The 22,128-nt window shown below is 39.1% G+C and overlaps 1 protein-coding gene across 3 annotated transcripts in view; it reads left to right on the top strand.

The window, feature by feature from the left end:
- Nucleotides 1-22,128, top strand: part of rbfox3a (RNA binding fox-1 homolog 3a) — a 622,611-nt gene that overhangs the window by 421,698 nt on the left and 178,785 nt on the right. For all 3 annotated transcript variants that reach the window (XM_065262753.1, XM_065262754.2, XM_065262751.2), the window contains exon 5: nucleotides 19,752-19,873. In XM_065262753.1, the coding sequence (XP_065118825.1) occupies nucleotides 19,752-19,873 (122 nt within the window). The remainder of the gene's footprint in view (nucleotides 1-19,751; nucleotides 19,874-22,128) is intronic.

The raw sequence follows: 22,128 nt of genomic DNA, 5'->3' as shown, positions 1-22,128 counted from the left end.
CTTGGGTCGTGGTTCGAGGTGATAACGGACAATAATCCGTTATGTCACTTGCAGACTGCTAAGTTAGGAGCGATCGAGCAGAGATGGGTGTCACAGCTCTCTGTGTTTAACTTTGAGGTGAAGTATAGGCCAGGAAGGAATAACGCTGCAGCTGATGCTTTGTCCAGACAGGAGTTTGCAGGGGAGCCTGGCCCTGATCCTGATGCTGATTGGGATCAGGGTGTAGCAATCTGTAGTGTAATTAGTCGAGGGACAGCCTTGGACACCGAGCTTGCTTTGAAAGGGCTAGAGTGTGGCAGGTTAAGGCAGATACGTGCATTAGAGGCCGGTGAAGAGGCTGTCACCAGTCTCCAAGGGAACACTCATACTCTTCCTGGTTACACTAAAGAGCAGTTAGCCGATTTTCAGAAGAATGACCCGGTTATACAGGAATTCAGAGAGTTTTGGGACAAGGAAAAGAGGCCAGTTCATCTGGAAAGAAAGTCTTTGTCCAAGCCAGTGAAGTGTCTCCTGAAGCAGTGGAGCCTCATAAGAGAGAGGAATGGGTTGCTATATCGAGTTGTAGACAACCCAAATGAAAAAGGCTGTTGGCAGCTGTTGTTGCCAAGTTGTTTGAAGGAACGAGTGTTGCAGAGTGTGCATGATGATTTAGGGCACCAGGGCATTGAACGGACACTGGGTTTGTTGAAACAGAGGTGTTTTTGGTCAGGTATGCATGAGGATGTGGAGGAATGGATAAAGAAGTGCCAGAGATGTATTCTGACCAAGATGCCTCAGCCCAAAGTCCGTGCCCCAATGAGAGCATTTCTGGCTTCCAGACCATTGGAAGTGATTGCAGTAGACTTTACGCTTCTAGAGCCAGCTTCCGACGGGCGTGAAAATGTTTTGGTTGTTACCGATGTTTTCACAAAGTTCACACAAGCATTTCCTACAAAGGACCAAAAGGCCGATACCACAGCAAAAATCTTGCTAAGAGAGTGGTTCATGAAGTACGGTGTTCCTGAGAGGTTGCACTCCGATCAGGGTAGAACATTTGAGAGTGAGGTAATCGCAGAGCTGTGCAGGCTTTATGGGGTGAAGAAGACCCGCACGACCCCGTATCGGCCACAAGGAAATGCTCAATGTGAACGGTACAACCGCACACTCCATAATTTGTTACGTACGTTGCCGCCCGAGAAGAAACGCCGTTGGCCGGAGTACTTGCCGGAGTTAGTCCATGCTTATAATGTTACTCCGCACTCTACTACAGGGTTTTCCCCTTACTACCTACTTTTTGGGGTACAGCCATACCTGCAAATTGATGCATTGTTGGGTAGTGAGGAGGTCATTGAGGGGAAGCAAGACTGGTTGTCTGTTCATCAAGAGAGACTGAGATTTGCCCATGAGAAGGCAAGGGAGTATTCAGAGGAGAAAGCTCGAGAGAGAGTGACTCGTTTGAATGAAAAGATGTTTTGTCCCCAGGTCAGTGTGGGTGAGTTGGTGTATCTGCGTCAACGGCCTCCAGGCAGGAACAAAATTCAAGATGCCTGGAGCCCGGTCGTGTACCAAGTAATCGAAATAGTGGGCACAACTTACACTGTTGAGCCACTGGAGGGAGGGCCAGTCAAAAGGGTCCATCGGTCGGAGTTGCGTCCAGGTGCTGTGCCTACCCCTAGACCTAGGGGTAAAAGACTTGAGCCAGATGCGCAGACGGTTACGCAGCCGGGCCGTGTGGATCATAACGAGGTTTCTGAACCAGGTTTTGTGGTTGTAGAGGAGGTTTTGCAACCCTGTGTGAGATTGGGCACAGACAATATAATGGACTCAGAGGCACTAGTTCTTTCGGAGTCTGAAAGTGTCAGCTCTGAAGGTGGCCAGATTCAAATCTCCATAGAAGCTGGTAGAAACTCTGTTGAACCTGATATTGTAGTTCTGACTCCAGAGGTCACAGATGAGCATGCACCGTCACAGAAGTTAGATGTTGGGGAAATGTGTGACGCAGCAAAGAGAGAGGTACCAGTTCCTGCTGTGCGTAGAAGTAAGCGAACAACTGCTGGTGTTCACACAAATCCTTTTCATACCCCCAGGTCTGCGTGCCATGCTGTAAGTGTCAGTACAGAGATGATGTCTCAGGTGCTGGCCAGTATTGGCACTGCTTTGTTTGAGAAGGCCTTACAGGGTGCTATGAATGCCTAAACTTAGGGGTAAGTGAGTCATCGCGGACGCTGACTTATTTGCAGGGGAGGATGTAACCAAGTGGAAAATGGTATTTAACATTTATTTTGCATATATACACCTGTAATTCGTAAAGCTGGCGATAGGGGGCAGTATTCGTGTGTGTGTATGTGTGTGTGTGTGTGGTGCAGACGAGGAAGTGCACATGCGCTCTTGTAAATAAACGTTTGTGATACGTGCTCAGCAAGCAGAGCGAGAGAGATGCACTCTCGGGAAAGTTGTAATGTTTTAGAACACAATCCTAAGGTAAATGTGATATTTCTTGATAACATTCTATAAAATACTTAAGGGAGATGTGTATTTTATAGTTTCATTTAAATTGGTTGTTTCATTTCATTTTATGCAATGTTTATGTCCATTTTAAGTCACACCATGTGGTGTAAGCCACTAATTTAGGATGTTATACCAAATGTTATGCATTAAATCTTGTTAATTAGTTCATGTGATTTGAAATGTAACTGTTTGCACAGTTTAGAACATGATGGGAATTGCAACTTTTGTGAAGTGAGTGTGGATGATTTTCTGGAAGCTCATCATACTGTAAGTGATATACTTTTCTTACTTTCTAGCTGCATTTAGTGGGTAATATTATGTACTCATGTTATTTTGTCTATTTAGTGTATAGTATTTCCACTGCCGTATTTGGGGTATTAAGGTTTATTGTTCTGAAGTATATGTGCATTCTTTTGGCCCGGTAGTCTTTATATTTTGTTTTATTTGTTTTTTTTTGCAAATTGGGTGATAGTTTTTGTGTACTGACAAATTGAGGTCACAGATTTTGTGCAAATTTCACATCGTGAACTACGAGATTTGAAAGTGAAGTGTATTCTCAAAATTATTACTTTTTGAGTGATATTTCTGTCTTTTTTTGTTTTGTTTTTGGACCTTTTGTTTTTGTGTGATTTATTTGAAACAAATGTAAATCGGTGCACATACAGTGAAAAAGAAAATAACTAAAAAAGAGCGTTTTCTTTAAAAAAATCAGAAATTGAATAAACTTATAAAAAGTTAAACCCGTAAATTGTGGTCCTGGTGGTATACTGAAAATCCCTAGCTCACACATTTATGTATAATTTAAATGATACCAAACTACAGGTCTTTAGGCCTTTCAGTCTTTTACGGTACCACATGGCAAGTAATGAGTAGCATTACCGTGTTCCCCCATTGGCCGTGACCCGAGCACAAGTGCTAAATAAAATACACATACGAGCGCCAGGTTAAAGATTAAAGAGTAATTTTTGTATGACTAAAGAATGACTGTAAGGTAAAATTGGCATTTGTGTAGTATTGAATAGAAGTTGTTTATTTTCACTCACTGCTGCTGTTTATGGGTTTGGATACAGTTTCTTTGGCAGATAAACTTGATGTATTTGTTTAGCACCGCATCTGTGAGGTTTCTGGGCTTGAACATCAAACACATTCACTGTCATTGGCTGATTTTGAGCCTGCATGAATTGTAGTGATTTTTCAACAGGGATGAGAGGTAACAACGAAAAGCCTTTGTGATGCCAGTCAGAATGCGGCACAGTCGTTTAATTTGCCCGAGCCCGCCGCTTCCTAAATGTGGTACGGTTTCCAGACATATTAAAGATCTAAAGATCATTTCTTTTTATCTTTGTATTTTTGTGCACTTGTGTCTTAATGGTGTGTGTGCGTGCGTGTGTGTCTGCGTGTGTGCGCATGTGTGTTTGGTTGTCCTCTCTGACCCCGGTCTTGTTAAGCGAATGCCGCTGTGTGGTCAGTTCACAGGCGAACACAGGTTGTCAGGTCAAGTCCGATCAATCAGCTTTGATCTTTAATAGACCCTCTCCCCAAACCTCCTCAATTAGACCTCATGTGCCCGATTTTCCAATACAAGGCATCCCTAGGGCAGAAAAGGTATCTCTGTGTTTGTGACTTACACACAAATACACACACATTTGGTTACGTTCACTCACACACTTTCAAATCCTCTTTTAAACATTGCAAGAATTGATTTCTTGCTTAGTATTTTTGTCTTGTTTCGTGTACAGATACTTAAAAATTTAATCAGGACACATATGCTTGAGTAACAGAAATAAGTCTTGTTTTATTAAAAAGGTATCAAAATTGAGTTCAAATTAAGTCAATTCGATTTTTTTTTGTACCCAATTGGCAGATTTTTTAAGCATAAACTAAATTCATAATATCTGTGGTAATTTTGCTTCACAAGTTTAAATCGTTTAGATCAGTGATCTCCAACATGGTGCCCACGGGCACCAGGTTGTCTGCACGGAGTCTGTGTATTGCCCGCCAAAGCTATGCACACTCTATTAATAACTTCAATTTTGATATTTATTATTTTTTATTTATTTATTAATTTTGATTGTTCTACCCCATTGGCAGATTTTTTTAAGCATAAACTCAATTATGAAAATATTGCTCAGAAAACAAGACATAATATCTGTGGAAATTTTGCTTCACAAGTTTAAATCGTTTAAATCAGTGGTCTCCAACATGGTGCCCACGGGCACCAGGTTGTCTGCACGGAGTCTGTGAATTGCCCGCCAAAGCTATGCACACTCTATTAATAGCCTCAATTTTGATATTTTTTATTTTTTATTTATTTATTAATTTTGATTGTTTTACCCCATTGGCAGATTTTTTTAAGCATAAACTCAATTATGAAAATATTGCTCAGAAAACAAGACATAATATCTGTGGAAATTTTGCTTCACAAGTTTAAATCGTTTAAATCAGTGGTCTCCAACATGGTGCCCACGGGCACCAGGTTGTCTGCACGGAGTCTGTGAATTGCCCGCCAAAGCTATGCACACTCTATTAATAGCCTCAATTTTGATATTTATTTTTTATTTATTTATTAATTTTGATTGTTTTACCCCATTGGCAGATTTTTTAAGCATAAACTCAATTCTGAAAATATTGCTCAGAAAACAAGACATAATATCTGTGGTAATTTTGCGTTGCAAGTTTAAATCGTTTAGATCAGTGGTCTCCAACATGGTGCTCGGGGGCACCAGGTTGCCTGCACAGAGTCTGTGAGTTGCCCACCAAAGCTAAGCACATTCTATTAATAGCCTCAAGTTTGATGTTTATTTATTACATATTTTTATATTAGCTTAACTTCTTTTATATATCGTCGCCGCCCAATGAAACTCACATATGTCCAAAACGGTTACTTTTCAGGAAGTGAAAAAAACACTGTATTTCAAAAGCAGTTGAATGTAGCGTTGTCATACTTGGTACGGCATCTTTACATGTAACCATATTCTTGCCAGTGTAATGATATAATCCACATTTGACCAAAATTGAGTTTAAATGGACATACGTGCATATTTTAAAGTAACGGTGTCAATACGCATTCTTCCGATCATTAATTAGAATGGCCAAGTCGCGTTTCATATTGACAGATGAATACAATCAGTTTATTAAATACCCTACGTCTTAGTTTATTAAATATGCTTAGTTTATTTAATATTAATTATACATTTATTAAATGTCTCTTGCAAACTATGAAGGGACAATGAATCAATACACTGACATGGTAATGATAGACAGATACTTTGTTTGCACAGTCCTACCGTAATTTTGTCACTCCTAGACGTACGTGGCGAAAGTCATTGTCTCACCAGGCTATGTTTATTCGGCTATATCCAGTGCTGAGCTTCGATGAAACTTCACGAGACCGGCGAGATGCTTCCACAGGACGGGAGATACGCGGCATGATTGACAGCTTTGACACCAAATGGATATACGTGAAAATCAGATGGCATGATTTCACAACTTTTCATTGGCCATTAAGATATGTGAAGCATACTGTATACGGAAATGACCCTGGACATTCAATCGTCGAAAAATCTCAAAATCGGCAAAATGGACATACGTGGTTTCCATCGGACAGCGACGATATGTTAACATTTTAACAATGATAAAACATATCAACAAGTAAAATAAAGTAAAAGCAAAAAGCAAAACAAAAAGGTTTGAGTAGACTAAATCAAAATGTAGCTCTCATCCAGGGGTGCGTTTCCCAAAAGCACTGTAGCCAACTACTGTCGTAAGCTTCGTCATTACTGACACAGTTCAAAGATTTGGTGTTTCCCAAAACCGTAGTTCAAACGAACATTCGCAAGCTGCATTGCAAAATTGTGTGGTTTGAACGACAGCTCTTCACCTGTCGTAAGAAGCATAGTTCCTTGTTATTATAATATGTAGATTTACGTTAATCATGCTTTTGAACAAAATAAGCAAAAAACAGTGTATTCTATATTCATCATTGTAAATATATTAAAAAAATATTTTACGTCTTTAAGTTTGTAAACAGAAAGCGCTGCATTTGAAAACTGTGCATTTGCGCAGCCCTACGAGCTTTAAGACCTTGGGGAATCCCTTAGAGGAGTTTTTAAAAAACAACAGATAACTGAATCACAATAACAAAATCGGTCGTCCAGTGCAATATACGTTATTTACAGCAGTAATCTGACATTAAATCGATCTGATCAGATGAATTAGTACTCCACCTCCCACATGACATCATCAACTATGTTGTTGAACCAACATGGTTCAAACGACGAATGTGCGACAAAGTTACTATGTTTTCGGGAAACAAGGTAGTTAGTTTCTCCAACTATGCATCGTACTATGGTGGTTCAGCAGCGAGTCACATTGTTGTTGGGGGACAGCAGATTGTTTTAACCATTGTGTTACCCCTTGCTAAAAAAAGATATTTCTTCTGTAAAACAAAACTGAAATACTACAGTAAGTAAGGAAAACATTTTTGTGGTGAGGATAAAGAGGACCATATTTAAGAAGTTTCAACACTACTGCGTCTTATTTGCTTACCACCCATGATCCATTGTACTGTAACCAGGTGCTAAATGTGGTGAAATAGCTCTGCGTTGAGATTGTTTGAATTAAGTAATTGTCATCCTTTTTGGCTTAAACACGCCTCTTTGGGTTGTAAATTGGGTTTATTATAGATCTTGCTCCTTGTTTTAAAAACACAGTGATAAGTAATAAAGAGATGTTTTAGTGAATAATTTAATTCAGAATACAAATTTATAAAATGCAGTGAGAATAAGCATCGTTTACCTACTATAGTACCTACCAAAAATAGAAAGCAAGAAAAAGAAAAACCCAAATGCCAGACATAATCTTAGCTCTAAAATTCAATATAAAAGCATAGTTTAAATTAGCATTAAAAATCTCTTTATTTGCTTTTATTTGCTATTCTGAGTTATATATCTAAATATTTGAAAGAGTGCTGCAACTTTTATTTAAATAAACATTGCATGGCTAGACAAAAAAAAAATATTTATAATTGAAGTTCACAGTTTATTGTTACTTTTGTCATAATATCTACACAAACTAGTGTGATTAGATTCACCAGCACCATAGACATGCATGGAGTCTGTGTTTTTCAGGTACTGTCATATAACACACACAGACAATAAATGAAGAGTGACAGAGGAGTCTGAACTCAAAGCATCTGTGACTCTTGACTCCTGGGACTCTCCTGGCAGCTGTGGGTGACAAAACAGGGCAGATCAAGAACCAGCGGCAATTTCCCCCTTTTTTTTTAGGAAAGAATCCTCACCAGCATACTAACATCGTTACTTCTTTCTCTTCTCGTATATCAAGTTGGAGCTCTTGCTATACAATATAAATGAATCAAGTCAGGAAAGATGCTTTTTGATGCTTTTTGAGTGATTGTTGGAATATACAGTGGGCGGCGTATGCTGTTGTCAGAAATCTCTCTCTCTCTCTCTTTCAAAATTCAATTTAATTTAAGTGTGCTTTTTTGGCATGACAGCTATTTTGTTGGGTGGCTTGCCGATACTTTGCGCATGTATATTATGTATTGTTTATTTCTTTTGCATTGCGCTCAGATTTATTTTAGTGCGGTTATTTTTCCATCTCCCTCCTTATAATAATATATTTTGTATTTATGCATTTGGCATAAGCTTTTATCCATAGCATCTGGTAGTGCATTCAAGGTACACATTATATTGGTACATATATATATATATATATATATATATATATATATATATATTTTTTTTTTTTTTTTTTTTCACTGGGAATCAAACCCATGTGTGCCCACCTTCCATATCTTCTTGCCAGGCAATCATTACTGTACTGTATTTGTCGTTAGAGACTTTGGTGGAATAAAATAGAATTGAAGTCACAGCGAGGGTCTCTCCAGGTTGCACGGCTCATTCAAGATGTTTGGTCACTGATCAAAGAGCCTTTGGTTTTTGGTCAGTACACACAAATTTGAAACAAGTGGGAGAGAGAGGAAGAGAGAAAGAGAGCAAACGGGAGCGGGTTTCCAGCTGTCTCTGGTGGTATGCCAGGTGGGATGACATGGGACTCTGAAGTGTTGGAGGGGAGCTGGGGACAAACCAGCGAAATGGCACACCGGAGATATGCAAAACGCTAATGATCCTCTCCCCCCCCCTGCCGGGACGGTTCTCCATGCCAGACCCCTCCAAGTGGTCCGTTCCACTGGGGATTCTCACCAGCAGGCCCAGGTATCCATGATTGCTTTTTAATGTGTGGCTGTTGGCCAATGAGAGCAGGGATTTTTATCAAGTATGACTGCAGAAATATTAAACTAGCCTGGGATTATTTTTCAGTCACAGTTCATTAAACTGTAGAGGGAAGTAGAGCCAGGAGCCGCTCCTGCCTGCACAAGTTAGGCCAATTAGGGTTCTAATTTTTTATTAATACGCCGCAATGTTAAATAAACATGCAAACAGCTTTCGTGTTGTATGCCAATTAAATGCTGTTTTATTTGACTGCCACTTTAATCAGGCGGCTGCACAGGGGGAGGATATGGAGTTTAATTAAATTGTATTACTCTACATTCCTGTCAAGGCCCTTTTATGATTTCAAAGTAATCTATAAGGACATCAGCCATTGATTTGCTCATATTTTAATAAATTATGCCAGGCCATACCATTGCAAAACTCGACACACGGGAGAATCGTAAAGCAAAAGGGCGGAAACAAAGAAACGAGCGGCGCGCGGCACCAGTCATTTTTTATCGCGCGGCGCTGCAGCTCCCCCCACAAACAATAATCTCCCGACGATGGCAGGGAGAAAGTTTCAAAAGCTCATTTTGCCGGATTTTATCGCTTCCCCTGTTCCATCAATATTGCCTTCTGGTTGATTTTTAATTTCAGGTTGGAGACCTCAGCATATTTAGTGCTCTGCTGATGACATTGTATTTATTTAGGGCTCTCGTCAATAGCGCGCTCAAGTGCAAAACCCCCGTCTATGCAGGGTTTGGTACACATAAGTCCAATTCCAAACACGCTTACCTCCAGAATGCCAGTACTCTATAGCTCAGTGCTTTACATATAAAAAATAAAGATGCTACAAAAGGTGTCATACAGAAGAACTATTTTTTGATTCCTTATATTTTTATAGTCTAAAACAAGGATCTTCAATGTTTTTTGGGGCAAGGACCCCTTAGATGATAGAGGCATGGAGCAGGGACTCCCTGATACTAAATGTGTAAGTAAGGTACAAGAGGCTGCATTATCGTATAAGGCAAAGTGGAGTAAAGTGCAACTATTGACCAATCTATTTATAAATAAAACCAACCCAAATTGTCACAGTGCAACTGTTGTTGTACATGCATACTTATCTGTGAATTATTTTTATTGTTAAAATAGATTTTAATGTATTTGCTGTGTAATAAATTTTTATTTTTCTGTGAGATAGACAATTACACATTAACCTGAACATAAGCTTTCAGTGCAAACGTACAGTTATAGATTCTGTTGTAAAAGCAGGTTTTTTATTAAACGTGACATTTCACAACTTTTTAAAGATGTAAAATCTTTGGTGTCCCCAGAGTACGTATGTGAAGTTCTAGCTGAAAGAAAACATATAGATAATTTATTATAGCATGTTAAAATTGACACTTTGCAGGTGTGAGCAAAAACATGCTGTTTTTGGGTGTGTCCTTTAAAATGCAAATTAGCTGATGCACTAAATGGCAGTGTCGTGGTTGGATAGTGCAGATTAAGGGACGGTTCTGACATCACAAGGGGCCTATTTTTTCAGATACTTGCAGAGAGTTTACCAAAACTACAGTAAGTTACTATGTTGATCTTTTTTACATTTTCTAGGTTGAGAGAAGCACTGGGGACCCAATTATAGCACTTAAACATGGAAAAAGTCAGATTTTCATGATATGTCCCCTTTAAGTGGAGTGCTTTGCAAAAACATCTTTTTGCTTCTATGTGTGTTGATGCGGGTGAAGATCACACACATGCTGCTTTATAATTCTGAGGTTCACCCCTTTCACACATACAGAGCCCTATTTTAACGATCTAAGCGCATTGTCTAAAGCGCACAGCGCAACGTCTAAATGGGCGTGTCCGAATCCACTTTTGCTAATTTAACGACAGAAAAAATGGTTTGTGCGCCGAGCAAGGGTTGGTCCTTTTTTTTAAGGAGTAATGGGTGTGTTTTGGGCGTAATGTGCAATAAACCAATGAGAGTCTCAGATCTCATCCCCTTTAAAAGCCAGTTGCGCTGGCGCTATGTCTAATCCCTATTTAGATGACGGACTTTGTAAACTGATAAACTAAGCGGAGGAAGAAGATGCCCAGTTTAAGATTAATGTTAAATAATTGTGTTGTTTTTCACTTGTATTGAAATAATTTTTTTATTAAAACCTTTAAAACCCGTTTTCTTTTAGTCATGGAAGTAAAAAAGCAGGCTTTTAATTGCTTTAAATGTAAAAAAAAAAAAAACATTTAAAAATAGATGCATTTGTTTAAAGCAAAGCATGCATTTACTTACCAGGCTGCAGGTGAAGCAGCTCTTTTTGTCTTCTAACCGGTCCTCATTTATGTCCAAGAGACTCAATAATAATCTTTTACATTCAATCCTGTAATCTTTCATATTTAAAAGCATTTTTGTGCTGCTGTGCATTCATGTATGTGATAAGCAAACCCGCGTCGTTGTCCCGTTTATAGGCGCATTTTACTAATGCGCTCTTTAAATAACAAAAAACATATTGCGCCATTGACTTTAGACTTTAGAGCAGGTTTTTGTTGGTCAATGGTGTAGTCTATTTTAGTTGCCTCAAAATAGCAACGCGGCAGCAATGCACCTGAACAAACCTCCTTTTCAGGAAAAGGGGGCGCAAATGCATTTGCCATTTAAACAACGTGGCGCTAAACGTGAAAATGATCATTGCACAGGGTGGTAGCTAGCAAAAGACACTTGCATCACGCATTGCGCCGGGTGTAAGATAGAGCCCACAGTCTTTACTGGTAATTTACTGGTAAATTGCAGTTAACAGGTCATGTGTGAACAGAACCTGTCTGGCAAATCGGTTGTAAGATTACCAGTAATTTAGCGGTAAGCACTTTGTGTGAACAAAAAATTGTAGATTACCAGCATTTAGAATGGACAATGTCAGACCGCGCTGACAGCTTTGGGCCAATCATAACGTTTTGATACAGATGACGTGTTTACCCCCGCACTGTTTACAGATGTTTCCACACACACACTGATTAAAAGTTGAGCACATCTGAAGTTAACATCCACATTTCTTCACCAAAGTTGTTTAAAACAGCTGACCATCTATTTGCCGAATTTCTGACGTCCTTAACACATCCTCCGTGAGGCCTAATGTGCAAACAGTAGCCTACTGTTGTTTAAGACGCAGCTTCAGTTTGACGTCGCATAATGCAATGTTGATTGGTTATGAGTAACTTTGCGACATATGTGAAAACAACAAAATATGGATGGTGGATATGAAGTCGTAACCTGCCATTGTTTACAAATACAACACTGAACTCACGCGCACCACAGGTACAGTAACTTCTGCTTTCTTTCTGAGTTTACCGGTATTTTGATATTGTGTGAATAATGTCTTACTGGAAAAAAGACAAAACATCACTGCGTGTGTAAACAGCAAACTTTTTATATTTAAAGGTAAATTCATGGTAATTTAACGGAAATTACTGTGTGAAAGAGGTCATTGTTACAAGTTTGAGTTACAGGAGAAGAACATGTAACGAATCCGCAGCATCTTTCGGGCAAGCACTATTAGTCCGACTATGAATCTTGCACCATCAGCACCACAGCGCGCGTTTTATTGATTTTAAAATCAAGTGATGGTTTTGTCACATTTAATAGTGCAAACACGGTGTGGTGTAATTTGAATTAAATTAGAGCTTAACAGCATTAACAAATCTGAACAGCTTTAAACAGCCATCCAAGTTCAGAAGTCACACTGATTTTAAAATTACATTCTGAAATGTGGATACGTGTGCCTATATGATTTACCTGTTTTTATGAAGCAAAGTAGTGGTTGACCGATCTATCACCAATGCTGATATAGCAGCGATATCTGGACTTTTTTATTCTTGACATCAGCTGATAATTCTTTCCGATTGGTCAATATATTTGGTCATGCTGCGTGCGAAGTCAAACACATAGCCAGCGTTTAGCAGACAGTGAAATAACTAATCATCATTCCTTTTTAACATGATATTGTGTTGTGTGTAACACTCCGAGTCCTGGATGCAGCAAGTTTTACTCAAACACTCATATTGTAAACCTATATACAAGATTCATAATAGCTGCATGCAAGCATCCGTGAGTTGGGAATGTGAAAAACTACTTTGTTTTTATTGTTACACTGCCAGCTTAAATTTGTAAGTATAATCAAATTGGCTGAACTAGTCATTACAATGTAGTATTTTTAATATTGGCTAGTTGCTCTAACTTATAAAAAGTTGAATTTTAATGAGTTTATATAACGGCATACAGTATGAGGATCAGGGGCGTCATGCACCAATTGTTTTTAAGGGGGCACAGTATGCACAGTTCACAGAAATTTGTGCATCAAACACAGACATCACAGACATCAAACGAAATATTATAGAGCTTTCAGTCTTTTCCATGGCACTTGCATTTCTAACAATCTGAACACCCCTGCTTTCATGCAAAAATCTCCAAAATAAAATTGTTGACTAACTTTCATATCAAATACTGTTAAATCGGAATAATGACATATTGGTATCATATTTACATCTGAAACGGCATGTTTTGTTTATTTACGTTTTGTTTAATGACTTGTTTAATTGTGTCATTAATGCATTTTGTAAAACAACTGCATTATCCTATGAAATTAATGTAATGTTAAATCCAATCTAAACAACGAAAATGACATAAGCTATAGCCACGTGATTGAGTTTAATGTTCAAAAATGATTTAAAGAAATATGTTTAGATAACATTTTTAGAGGAATGGATTTTGCATTAAATTTTAACGTTACCTCATATTTAAGCATGTGTGATTCCGCGCCCCAGTGAACTCTGGCGAACTGTGGCGTTGTAACTTACCAAGAAGATGAATCTAGATATCTCTACTAATATAACGTTGAGACGGTCACATTTTAAACCATACATTTTCTACACAGAGGAGGTTAACTGCACATTACCATACTGGGGTTTGGAAATGTTGTGTGCGTTTCTTGCACGTTTTAATTCCTCAGAAATGTCGGAGCAACAGCAAAGCTCGTGAGCGCGCTCAGACGCTGATGACGTCTGCGGCTACGCTGACTGCAGCGCCTGCTGCCAGAAAGTAATGTAACATGATCAAAACAGCAAAAATCTCTGAAAAGTGGATGCAGCACAGAATTGATAATATTGTGCATATTAAACAGATTAAAAGACAAGTAACCGATTGATGGACGCATGTTTGATTTTGAGGTTGCAGGCAAAATCCATTTGGCTCAAAAAAACCAAGGGGCACGTGCCCCCTCAGTTTGAATGGGCATGACGCCTCTGATGAGGTGCTCAGATGCAAACTTCACTAAACAACACTTCCATCAAAAATGAGATATTGATATGATATTTACAGAATGCTCTTGACACGTATTAAACGTTCATCTAATACCTTTCTACATTTTATTGAAATCAACCAGTTGGGTGGTCAACGAGATTTAAAAAGTTTGATAGACAGATCAAAATATCAAATAATAGATAACTCAACCTTCAGGACTTACTCCAGCACCAATTTTCCCATGATGAAATGAACAGCATCCCAGCTGTATGGCGATGTCTGATACTGTATGTGTGTCTGTACTCGTGGTCTCTCCAGGCTTCAGGAGAGTCGAGGTCCCTGTAGCAGCCGATACAGTGGCAGCATGCGGTTATTAATGCCTTGCGTCCCTTGCAGCTATGTCTGCCTCTTCTGCCTCACGCTGTATTAATCAGAGCGCAGGCACGAACTGCCCCTCCAACTGCACATGATTAAGTGCGACTGGAGCAGTGTTTAACCAGATACGGCCACACTCTCTTCTCTGAAACGAGGCTTTTGAGCATCCCCGGGGTACACGAGGGGTAATGAATACATCGTTTGGAGAGGCGTTGTGATGCCCTGGAGAGGCCTCGGGAAGAAGAGGGCTTCGTTTTCTCCAGCTTCGATGAAGCAGTCTCTGGCGCTGAAATGGGCTGGGTGGGATGGCCATATGGACAGACTCATGTGACTGGTGTGTTTGGGTTGGATGGAGGTACTGACAGCGCTGCCCCGTGGAGAGGAAGGGCCACGTCTGCTGGTCTGGTATCAGAGCAATGCCAAAACAGATCCGGGTCAGTGTGGCTAAAGGAAGCGTGGGCCCAGGATAGGATGGGCTATGCCAGAGCTACAGGACCTGTAGGAGGACGCTTCCAGTCAGTGGGAGGCAGGCATTGTTGGGTTGCTTGTTACATTATCGCGTCTTTCCTGTTGCTTTTTTGGCAATTATAAAACATTGATTTGTGCAGTAGCAGTATGTTATGCAGTACAGCCTCAAAAGAATTTGGACACTTGGTCACATTTTCAAATTAGTGTCTTTGCAATTATGTAAGAAAATATCAAATCAAGTGACATTTAAAAGAAAAAAAGACACAAACTGTTAATTTATCAATCAATGACAATGTATTCAAGAACTTTTTGGCTGGCAAAGTTTTCGCTAAAATCACAAATGACTCGAATTGTGAAGTTCTAGTATTATGTGTTTGCAGATGACACTTGGTTTGATATTTTGTTATATGGTATTTAAAACCACATTTCGAGTATAAATAAAGTTTCCAACTACGTTCACAATGCATTTTAAAATCCAATTTTTTGCTCATATGTGACCAAGATCTGTCTCTATAAGGGATCTGATCTTTTCGATTCCGATATGAGTAATTTTCATGTGTCTTAAGTACCATGGGTATATTTGTAGCAAAAGCCAAAAATACATTGTTATATAAAAGTAATTTTAAATAATTTAAATAAAAAATAAGTAATAAAAAATTATTTTTGTGAGTGGATACTAGGGATGTTAACATTATCAGTTAAAAAAAAAAAAATTGTTAACGCACGGTGCGTGTCCTCATAAGCCGACAGACATTTCGCCACTATTCTATCTTTAATTTGTGAATGTCCTGTAAATGACACAAATTATTGCTGCCCTGACGGTCTGATAAAGTATTCATTTCTATGAGAAATAATTTGTGTGCGTGTTTGGAAGCTGATCCGACACGCGCGCGTGTCTACGCAAGATGACGCGGTCCGTCTCCGTCTCGCGCACATCCGGACAGACGTTTGCTGATGGCCTCTGACCCTGACCATCTCTCTTTTTGCACAAATGGAGAAAGACGACTCAAAAGCAAAACTTTTTGAAAAGCATCCTGCTTTAGAAATGACCACTGTGGTAGATGAAAAAGAGACAATCTGCCCGCTTTGGATATTAATCTTCTGGACTGATTGCGTGCTTTTTGATAAGGTAATGTTGCGTGATATGTATGATAATGAATGAATCCTGGTTCTGTTGGTGATCTGTCGCTGCTGTTTGCACGTATAAATGAAATGTTTTGTTTTAACTAGGTCACAGACAACCGTCAACGGTATTTTTACTCATTGACAACTTAATATTAAAATCTTATAATAATGGTTAATGTTCGGTTCATAAGCTGCGGTTGTCGGTCGGGAAAATTAACTGATATGAACATCCCTAGTGGATACAGTTGCTAAGGACTTAATTTGGACATCTTTAACTCTTTCCCCGCCATTGACGAGTTAACTCGTCAATTAAGAGAAAACGCTTCCCTGCCAATGACAAGTATTTCCGGCAATCCGAAAAAATGCTATTATTCACCAGGTGGCTCAACTTATACAACCTGGATACAACGCCTCACGTGGAAGAATAAGAACTCCATGTATGTTTTGAGGATCGCTCTGAATCTGATTTCTAACAAAAGTCCTTCACTAAATTGGAATTATCTCCGCTTTTTGCTCATAATTTGGTGTCTTTAAATAAACCTACCCATATTTGAGAGATGATAAAAAGAGAGCTAATCAAGGTAGGGTGAAACGGATTTTGTTTTATTAAAGCAGAGGGTCTGTTCTTTCATTTAATATATTGTTTGTTTATATATTTAAAGAAGATAATTTTCTGGAAGCCATTAAACTTTTTTGAAAATTATAAAAAATATATTTCTCAAACGTTGGTGGTAAAATAATTAAAGGCGATTTCCTCAATATTTCTTTGCACCCTTAGATTCCAGATTTTCAAATAGTTATATATCGGCCAAATATTGTCCTATCCTAACAAACCATACATCAATAGAAAGCTTTTTCATTTCGTATAAATCTCAATTTTAAAAAATTACCATTATTTTGTGGTCCAATGTGGTCCTAAATCGAATACATGTCAGATGTTTTTCAATGTGACCTCAGTCTGAACACTCTTGTCAGAAATCATGTGATTTTTACCTGATTCTAGATTGAAATGTGCCACAGCTGTTGAAATATGCACCAAAAGCTGGACTTTAAACTAAACATTAAAGATGTTAAATAGTAAGCTCCCACTGTGCATCACCTTATACAAGTAAGCGCCTAACGCTTAAACAATAGTTGTGTTTCTGTACATTTACACAGCACCAAAAAACGCTCTGACTGCTGGCCAATGACGCTATACAGTTTAGTGGAATCTCTGACGATCGAATGCATTCTTTAATATCCTCTCAAGCGAAGGACTTCTATTGGTTTCCGCCTTTTGATTGGTTGCCGTCGAACCGCGTTGTAGCTCATTCCCATAAAGTTGACTTGATTTTAACTCTCCTTGACACCAACACCATCCAAGAAGCGCTGTGCCGCTTCTCGCCGGGGCTTGGAGCCAGCTCACATTGAAAATGAATGACTTCTGGCCATGTTTGACGCTCTTGTTGCTCTTGAACGCATGGTTTGACTTCATGCAGACTGACCAGCGTGCAACACAGGAGCAGACTTTTGCTTTGCTCGTGTAAGTGGATTGCCATTCAGACGCGTATGAAGTTGAACACACCGGCTGACCTCAGTAATCTGCATTTTTATTTCCATATTACAGCATGCTGTGCGTGATGTGTTGTTGTTGCAGTTTAGGACCATGACCAGTTCACACTGGAATCTAATATCAGCCAGCCAAACAAAAAAAATCAGATCAATAAATCCGAATTGAGCTTTAAGGTTTGCAGTCTAAATGTAGCCTTAGATAAATCTTTTGTAGTGGATATATACTCTTCCTTCAGATCAGACAGGAATCATTTGCGGTGTGTATTATCATCCTTGCAGAGAAAAAGCAAGATAATGCTGTCTCAGTTTCAACTTGAACTCCTCCATTTATCTGCATGAGTGTGCAGCGATGCGCTGACAATCCTGGGCTGAAATGCGCTGATGGCAGATTTAGATGTGATGAAACTTTTTTCTGCCTTAAATCAAACTGTTATTGCCTCCTTATCAAACCAAAGAGCCTACTCTTCACACGCTGTTTGTGACAACTTTGACAATTTGCTCAGTTTTGAAAGCTCTTGTCAAATTTGCCAAACTGCAGAGAGAGCGCGAAGGAAAGAGAGAGAGAGAGAGAGTCAGGCTAAGAAAGGTCAGATCGAGCGAGGAAAGCTTTAAAGACAAAGCGCACGAGAAAAAGACAGAGGGTTATGGTGGATAAGCCTGGAGGGTTGTTGTAATGTATCTGCAGTGTAGCATGTCAGCGCTACATTACTTTACTGCATTGTAATCTCGCTGTCAATAATTAATCACAGGTGAGGCGTGGTGAGAAACATGCCCGCAGATGCCAAACGTACTTAAAGCGGTGCCAACAGTCAGCGGGGAAACGTGACAGCCATCCCTCTCCGTTTTTCGTCTCACCTTACGACACAATCCGTGATGCAACAACGGCACGCTGTGAATTACATCACCTGCGGAAAGAATGCGGGCGCTCCAAATCTTTGGCGGAGATGGAGGAGGCGCGCGCTGGCTGTTTTATTGCTAATTAGGCCATATCTTTTTATTCCTAGACACCAAAAAATCAGCCACATGTATCATGGATATAAATGCGTTATAGTTGTGATCGATTGGCTGGAGCGCGTCCCTCTGGCATGAATATTCATGGGGTGATGTATAGAGCGGATAGACCCGCGTCAGAGTCTCGTGGTGTGTGATCCGTGGACTTTACAGTCACGGCCGGGGAGCCTGCGGCTAGCAGCCACCATAAACAATAACGCGAGGCCCATTTATAACACTAAAAATCATGTGTCGCCACAGCCACAAAGAGCACAAGTGACATTTTAATGGGCCTTTTTACTTTTTGTTTTTCAATAATGAATGCATGGCTTGCTGTGGTGCGCTCCACAATATGGGCTTCACTATTGTTTTGAGGCATAATGCAGATTTTTGCTGTACTTGGCATTTATAGGGAATAATTTAACGTACGTCGCAATCTTCGTACGCTTTACTCCGAATCTGCTTACAAACTGGGGAAATAAATGTGTCTGTACATGTAAGCGTGACGGTACAGCCATGTTTTCTTTATTCTGGTCTTATGTGTGTGCGTGTGTGTGTTACCCAGAGGAGGTTCAATGCAGCTGTTTGTTTCATTTGCTGTGTAAGCAGGGCTGACCCCACTGAGTATCACATGCCAAGAACAGATTCCACTGACCGGGTACCAAACAGCAGTGAGGTTTAGGATGTGATGTGTTCAAATTAGGGCCATCGTCACAGGGGACAACTGGAAACATTGGCCTGTGCATTGTGATGATGGTGGCCCCACTAAGGTCTACTTGTGACCCTGACTCTTAAATCCAGGCTATGTCTCAAAATCTAATTATGAAAATTGGAGCATCAAAGTTTGATTTCAGTCATTTTATGTAGAAATCAATAAATCACTAAAAATGACTTTAGATGGGTTTTCACTGACTGGGTCAGATACAGTATAGCCTATTACAGTATATGGGAAGAGGGGTACAACCTCCCAAAAACGCACCCTAGGAAATTTAGGTCTTGGTTAAAATAAGGATAAATATGACCTCTTACATTTTTTACTAAAAACAGTAAACAGTTTTATTGAATGTGCTTGCTTTCTTGAAAGACTAAAAGGTTCTTTGGGGAACCAAAAGTGGCATCTTCGTAAAACCATTTTTAGCACCTTTATATAAGAGTGTACATTTTACAAACCTGCACTTTGCAACCTCACCATTCATTTCTTTAACAACCTGATTTTTTTCCATTTATAGAAATTAAACCAGGAAACGGGCTGTGTAAAACAGGAAGCATTGCTCTCTTTGGGAACGTAGTGTACAGTGGGCTGCTGAACGACCACTTCTGGCATTTCGGGGTGCCCCTCGTCACAAGACTGGTGAGTGGATGCCCTGTATGTTTTTTTTTTTCAAATTGCTGCGATGGTTGGCATTGCCTTTCTGGTTTCTTTGCCACCTTGAAATCCCCCGCTGGTGGTTGTAATTTGGCATCAGCTGTGTTTTGGCCGGGCAAGGCTTCAACCAGAGGTTTCCATTTTTTATACAGAACATAGAGGCTTATTGATGTGAAACGGCATTGATTTCAAAGGATTTTATAGGCCTGGAATGTAAGATGAAGTTGTGCTGACAGAGTGACCAATTTAGAGACTAAGTTATACCCAAAAATGTTTGGATTTCATTGCATAATTAACTAAATATCAGTGTCATTTGCAGAAAAATTTAATGTTTAACATTTTGTGAGAAGTATTGAACATTTTCCATTCAATTTACTATTTTTTTTTTAAGGTAAGTGGTTGCAATCAATTTATTTAAGCTACATTTAAAAAAAAATAGGAATACAAAACAAAACATAAAACTTTTGTTTAAATGTAGCTTAAATAAATTGATTGCAACCACTTACCTTAAAAAAATAAGTAAATTGAATGAATCATTTTTTTTCAGTGTTGCTGGTTTTATAATTTGAAACCTATTTTTGAAACAGTAGATGTTCAGTCCCTCCAGAAAAACGTGATTATACGATCACATGATTTAAAGCATAATCAGCCAAAGTCTGCATATTTATGCGGGGGACGCATTTTTTCAAATACGCCGCACTTTCCCAGCATAAATTGCAGATTTCCGTGCGCAAAATATGCTGGGCTTGCATGATTTCATAATCCACGCCTTTTCTTAGCCGAAATCACAAACTGTAATCTTAGCAAAAAGTTGAAACATGTTGCATTTACCTCACACAAGCGCAGCCATGTTGCCATGGGAACGTTATGAAGTGACGTAATTATGTGACGTGAACATCTTTGAAAAGCTGCAAAAGCTGAAAAACCGTTTTTGCAAGTTCCTGCAATTTTCCTGCAAGTTTTGCAATTTCATCGCATAAAATTGCATAAATATTCTGCATATTCCATCACATTTTTTAAGAAAACGTGCCGTAAGATCAAGGATTTATGTCCGCAACAATCACAAAAAAAAATCTGGAAGGACTGATCTGAAAAATATATTGCTAAAAACAAATGACACTCATTTTGTTGTATAATGCCTTAGAAATTGTGTGATATTTAAGCAAGGATATAGTTAAGGGTACATTTATTCTGTTTTGGACCCCTATATCTTGAATTAGTACAGTAACGCCCTGCCACACAGACATGTAGCTTATCAACTCCAACCATAGAGGCCAATTCAATAGCAATATTTCAAGGTTGCTTAGTTTGTTTCCTACTGTATACCCAGCCCAAGAAAACAGCAGTGCACGGGGAATACACCAAACGTCATGTTTTTCTTAAAAATATCACTGTCTGCTTTTGTCTTTGGTTACAAGTAATACATTGGCATAAGATATGTCTGTTTAAAAACTGAAAATTAGTTGGCTACTCAAGTTTTAATTAAACTGTAATCTTAGTGCATGTCAGTGCCTTATTATGTCTTATTATGAATTGATAAATATTGATGCTACGTCTTCCTCGGAAATATGTCAAACAGTATTAGCATACAGGCAGGGAGGGACGGGGAGAGAGGAGAGCAGCAGCAATTTACTGCCTTATGCTAGATTAAGATAAAAAAGGATTTGGAGGATCAGAAATCTAAATCTCTGAGGGTAACTTGTTTTTCACTGCTTTCCCGACCGAGGAAGCAGACGTGTTTCAGAAGAAAACTTCGAGAGTTGGGACGTAGTTCGCCGTCTGTCTTTTGTGCCGTGAGGAAATATGATTTGATTCTGGTCATGTGAGGTGATTTAAAAATCGGATGTATTCAGTTGAGTGTTCCTGTAGCGTAATTGCTAGAGAATCGTGTTAGCAGCGTAAAGGTCATGGGTTCGATTCCCAGGGAACACGTCTAATGATAAAATGTATGGCTTGGATGCACTGGAAGTTACCTTGGATATAAGTGTCTGCCAAATGCATAAAATGTAAATGAATACAATTATATCAAATCTTATGGGGCAGGAGATTTATAGGGTGATCTTACTAAAGTCTGTAATTCTATGGCTCTCTAACTGCCTTACAAAATACTTTATGTGAAATGCAAGCAAAAAAAATTGCAATTTTTATTTCAGTCATACTGTAGATGAATGGGTGTTACCCAAGGTTATTATAGTTTTGCATTTTTTTCATTAGTTTTTATTTTTATTTCGTTTTGACTT

This window comes from Paramisgurnus dabryanus, chromosome 1 (genome assembly GCF_030506205.2).
Source record: "Paramisgurnus dabryanus chromosome 1, PD_genome_1.1, whole genome shotgun sequence".
In the NCBI taxonomy this organism is placed as follows: Eukaryota; Metazoa; Chordata; class Actinopteri; order Cypriniformes; family Cobitidae; genus Paramisgurnus; species Paramisgurnus dabryanus.
The sequence above is the reverse complement of the archived record's forward strand: the minus strand, read 5'-3'. Positions and strand labels throughout refer to the sequence as shown.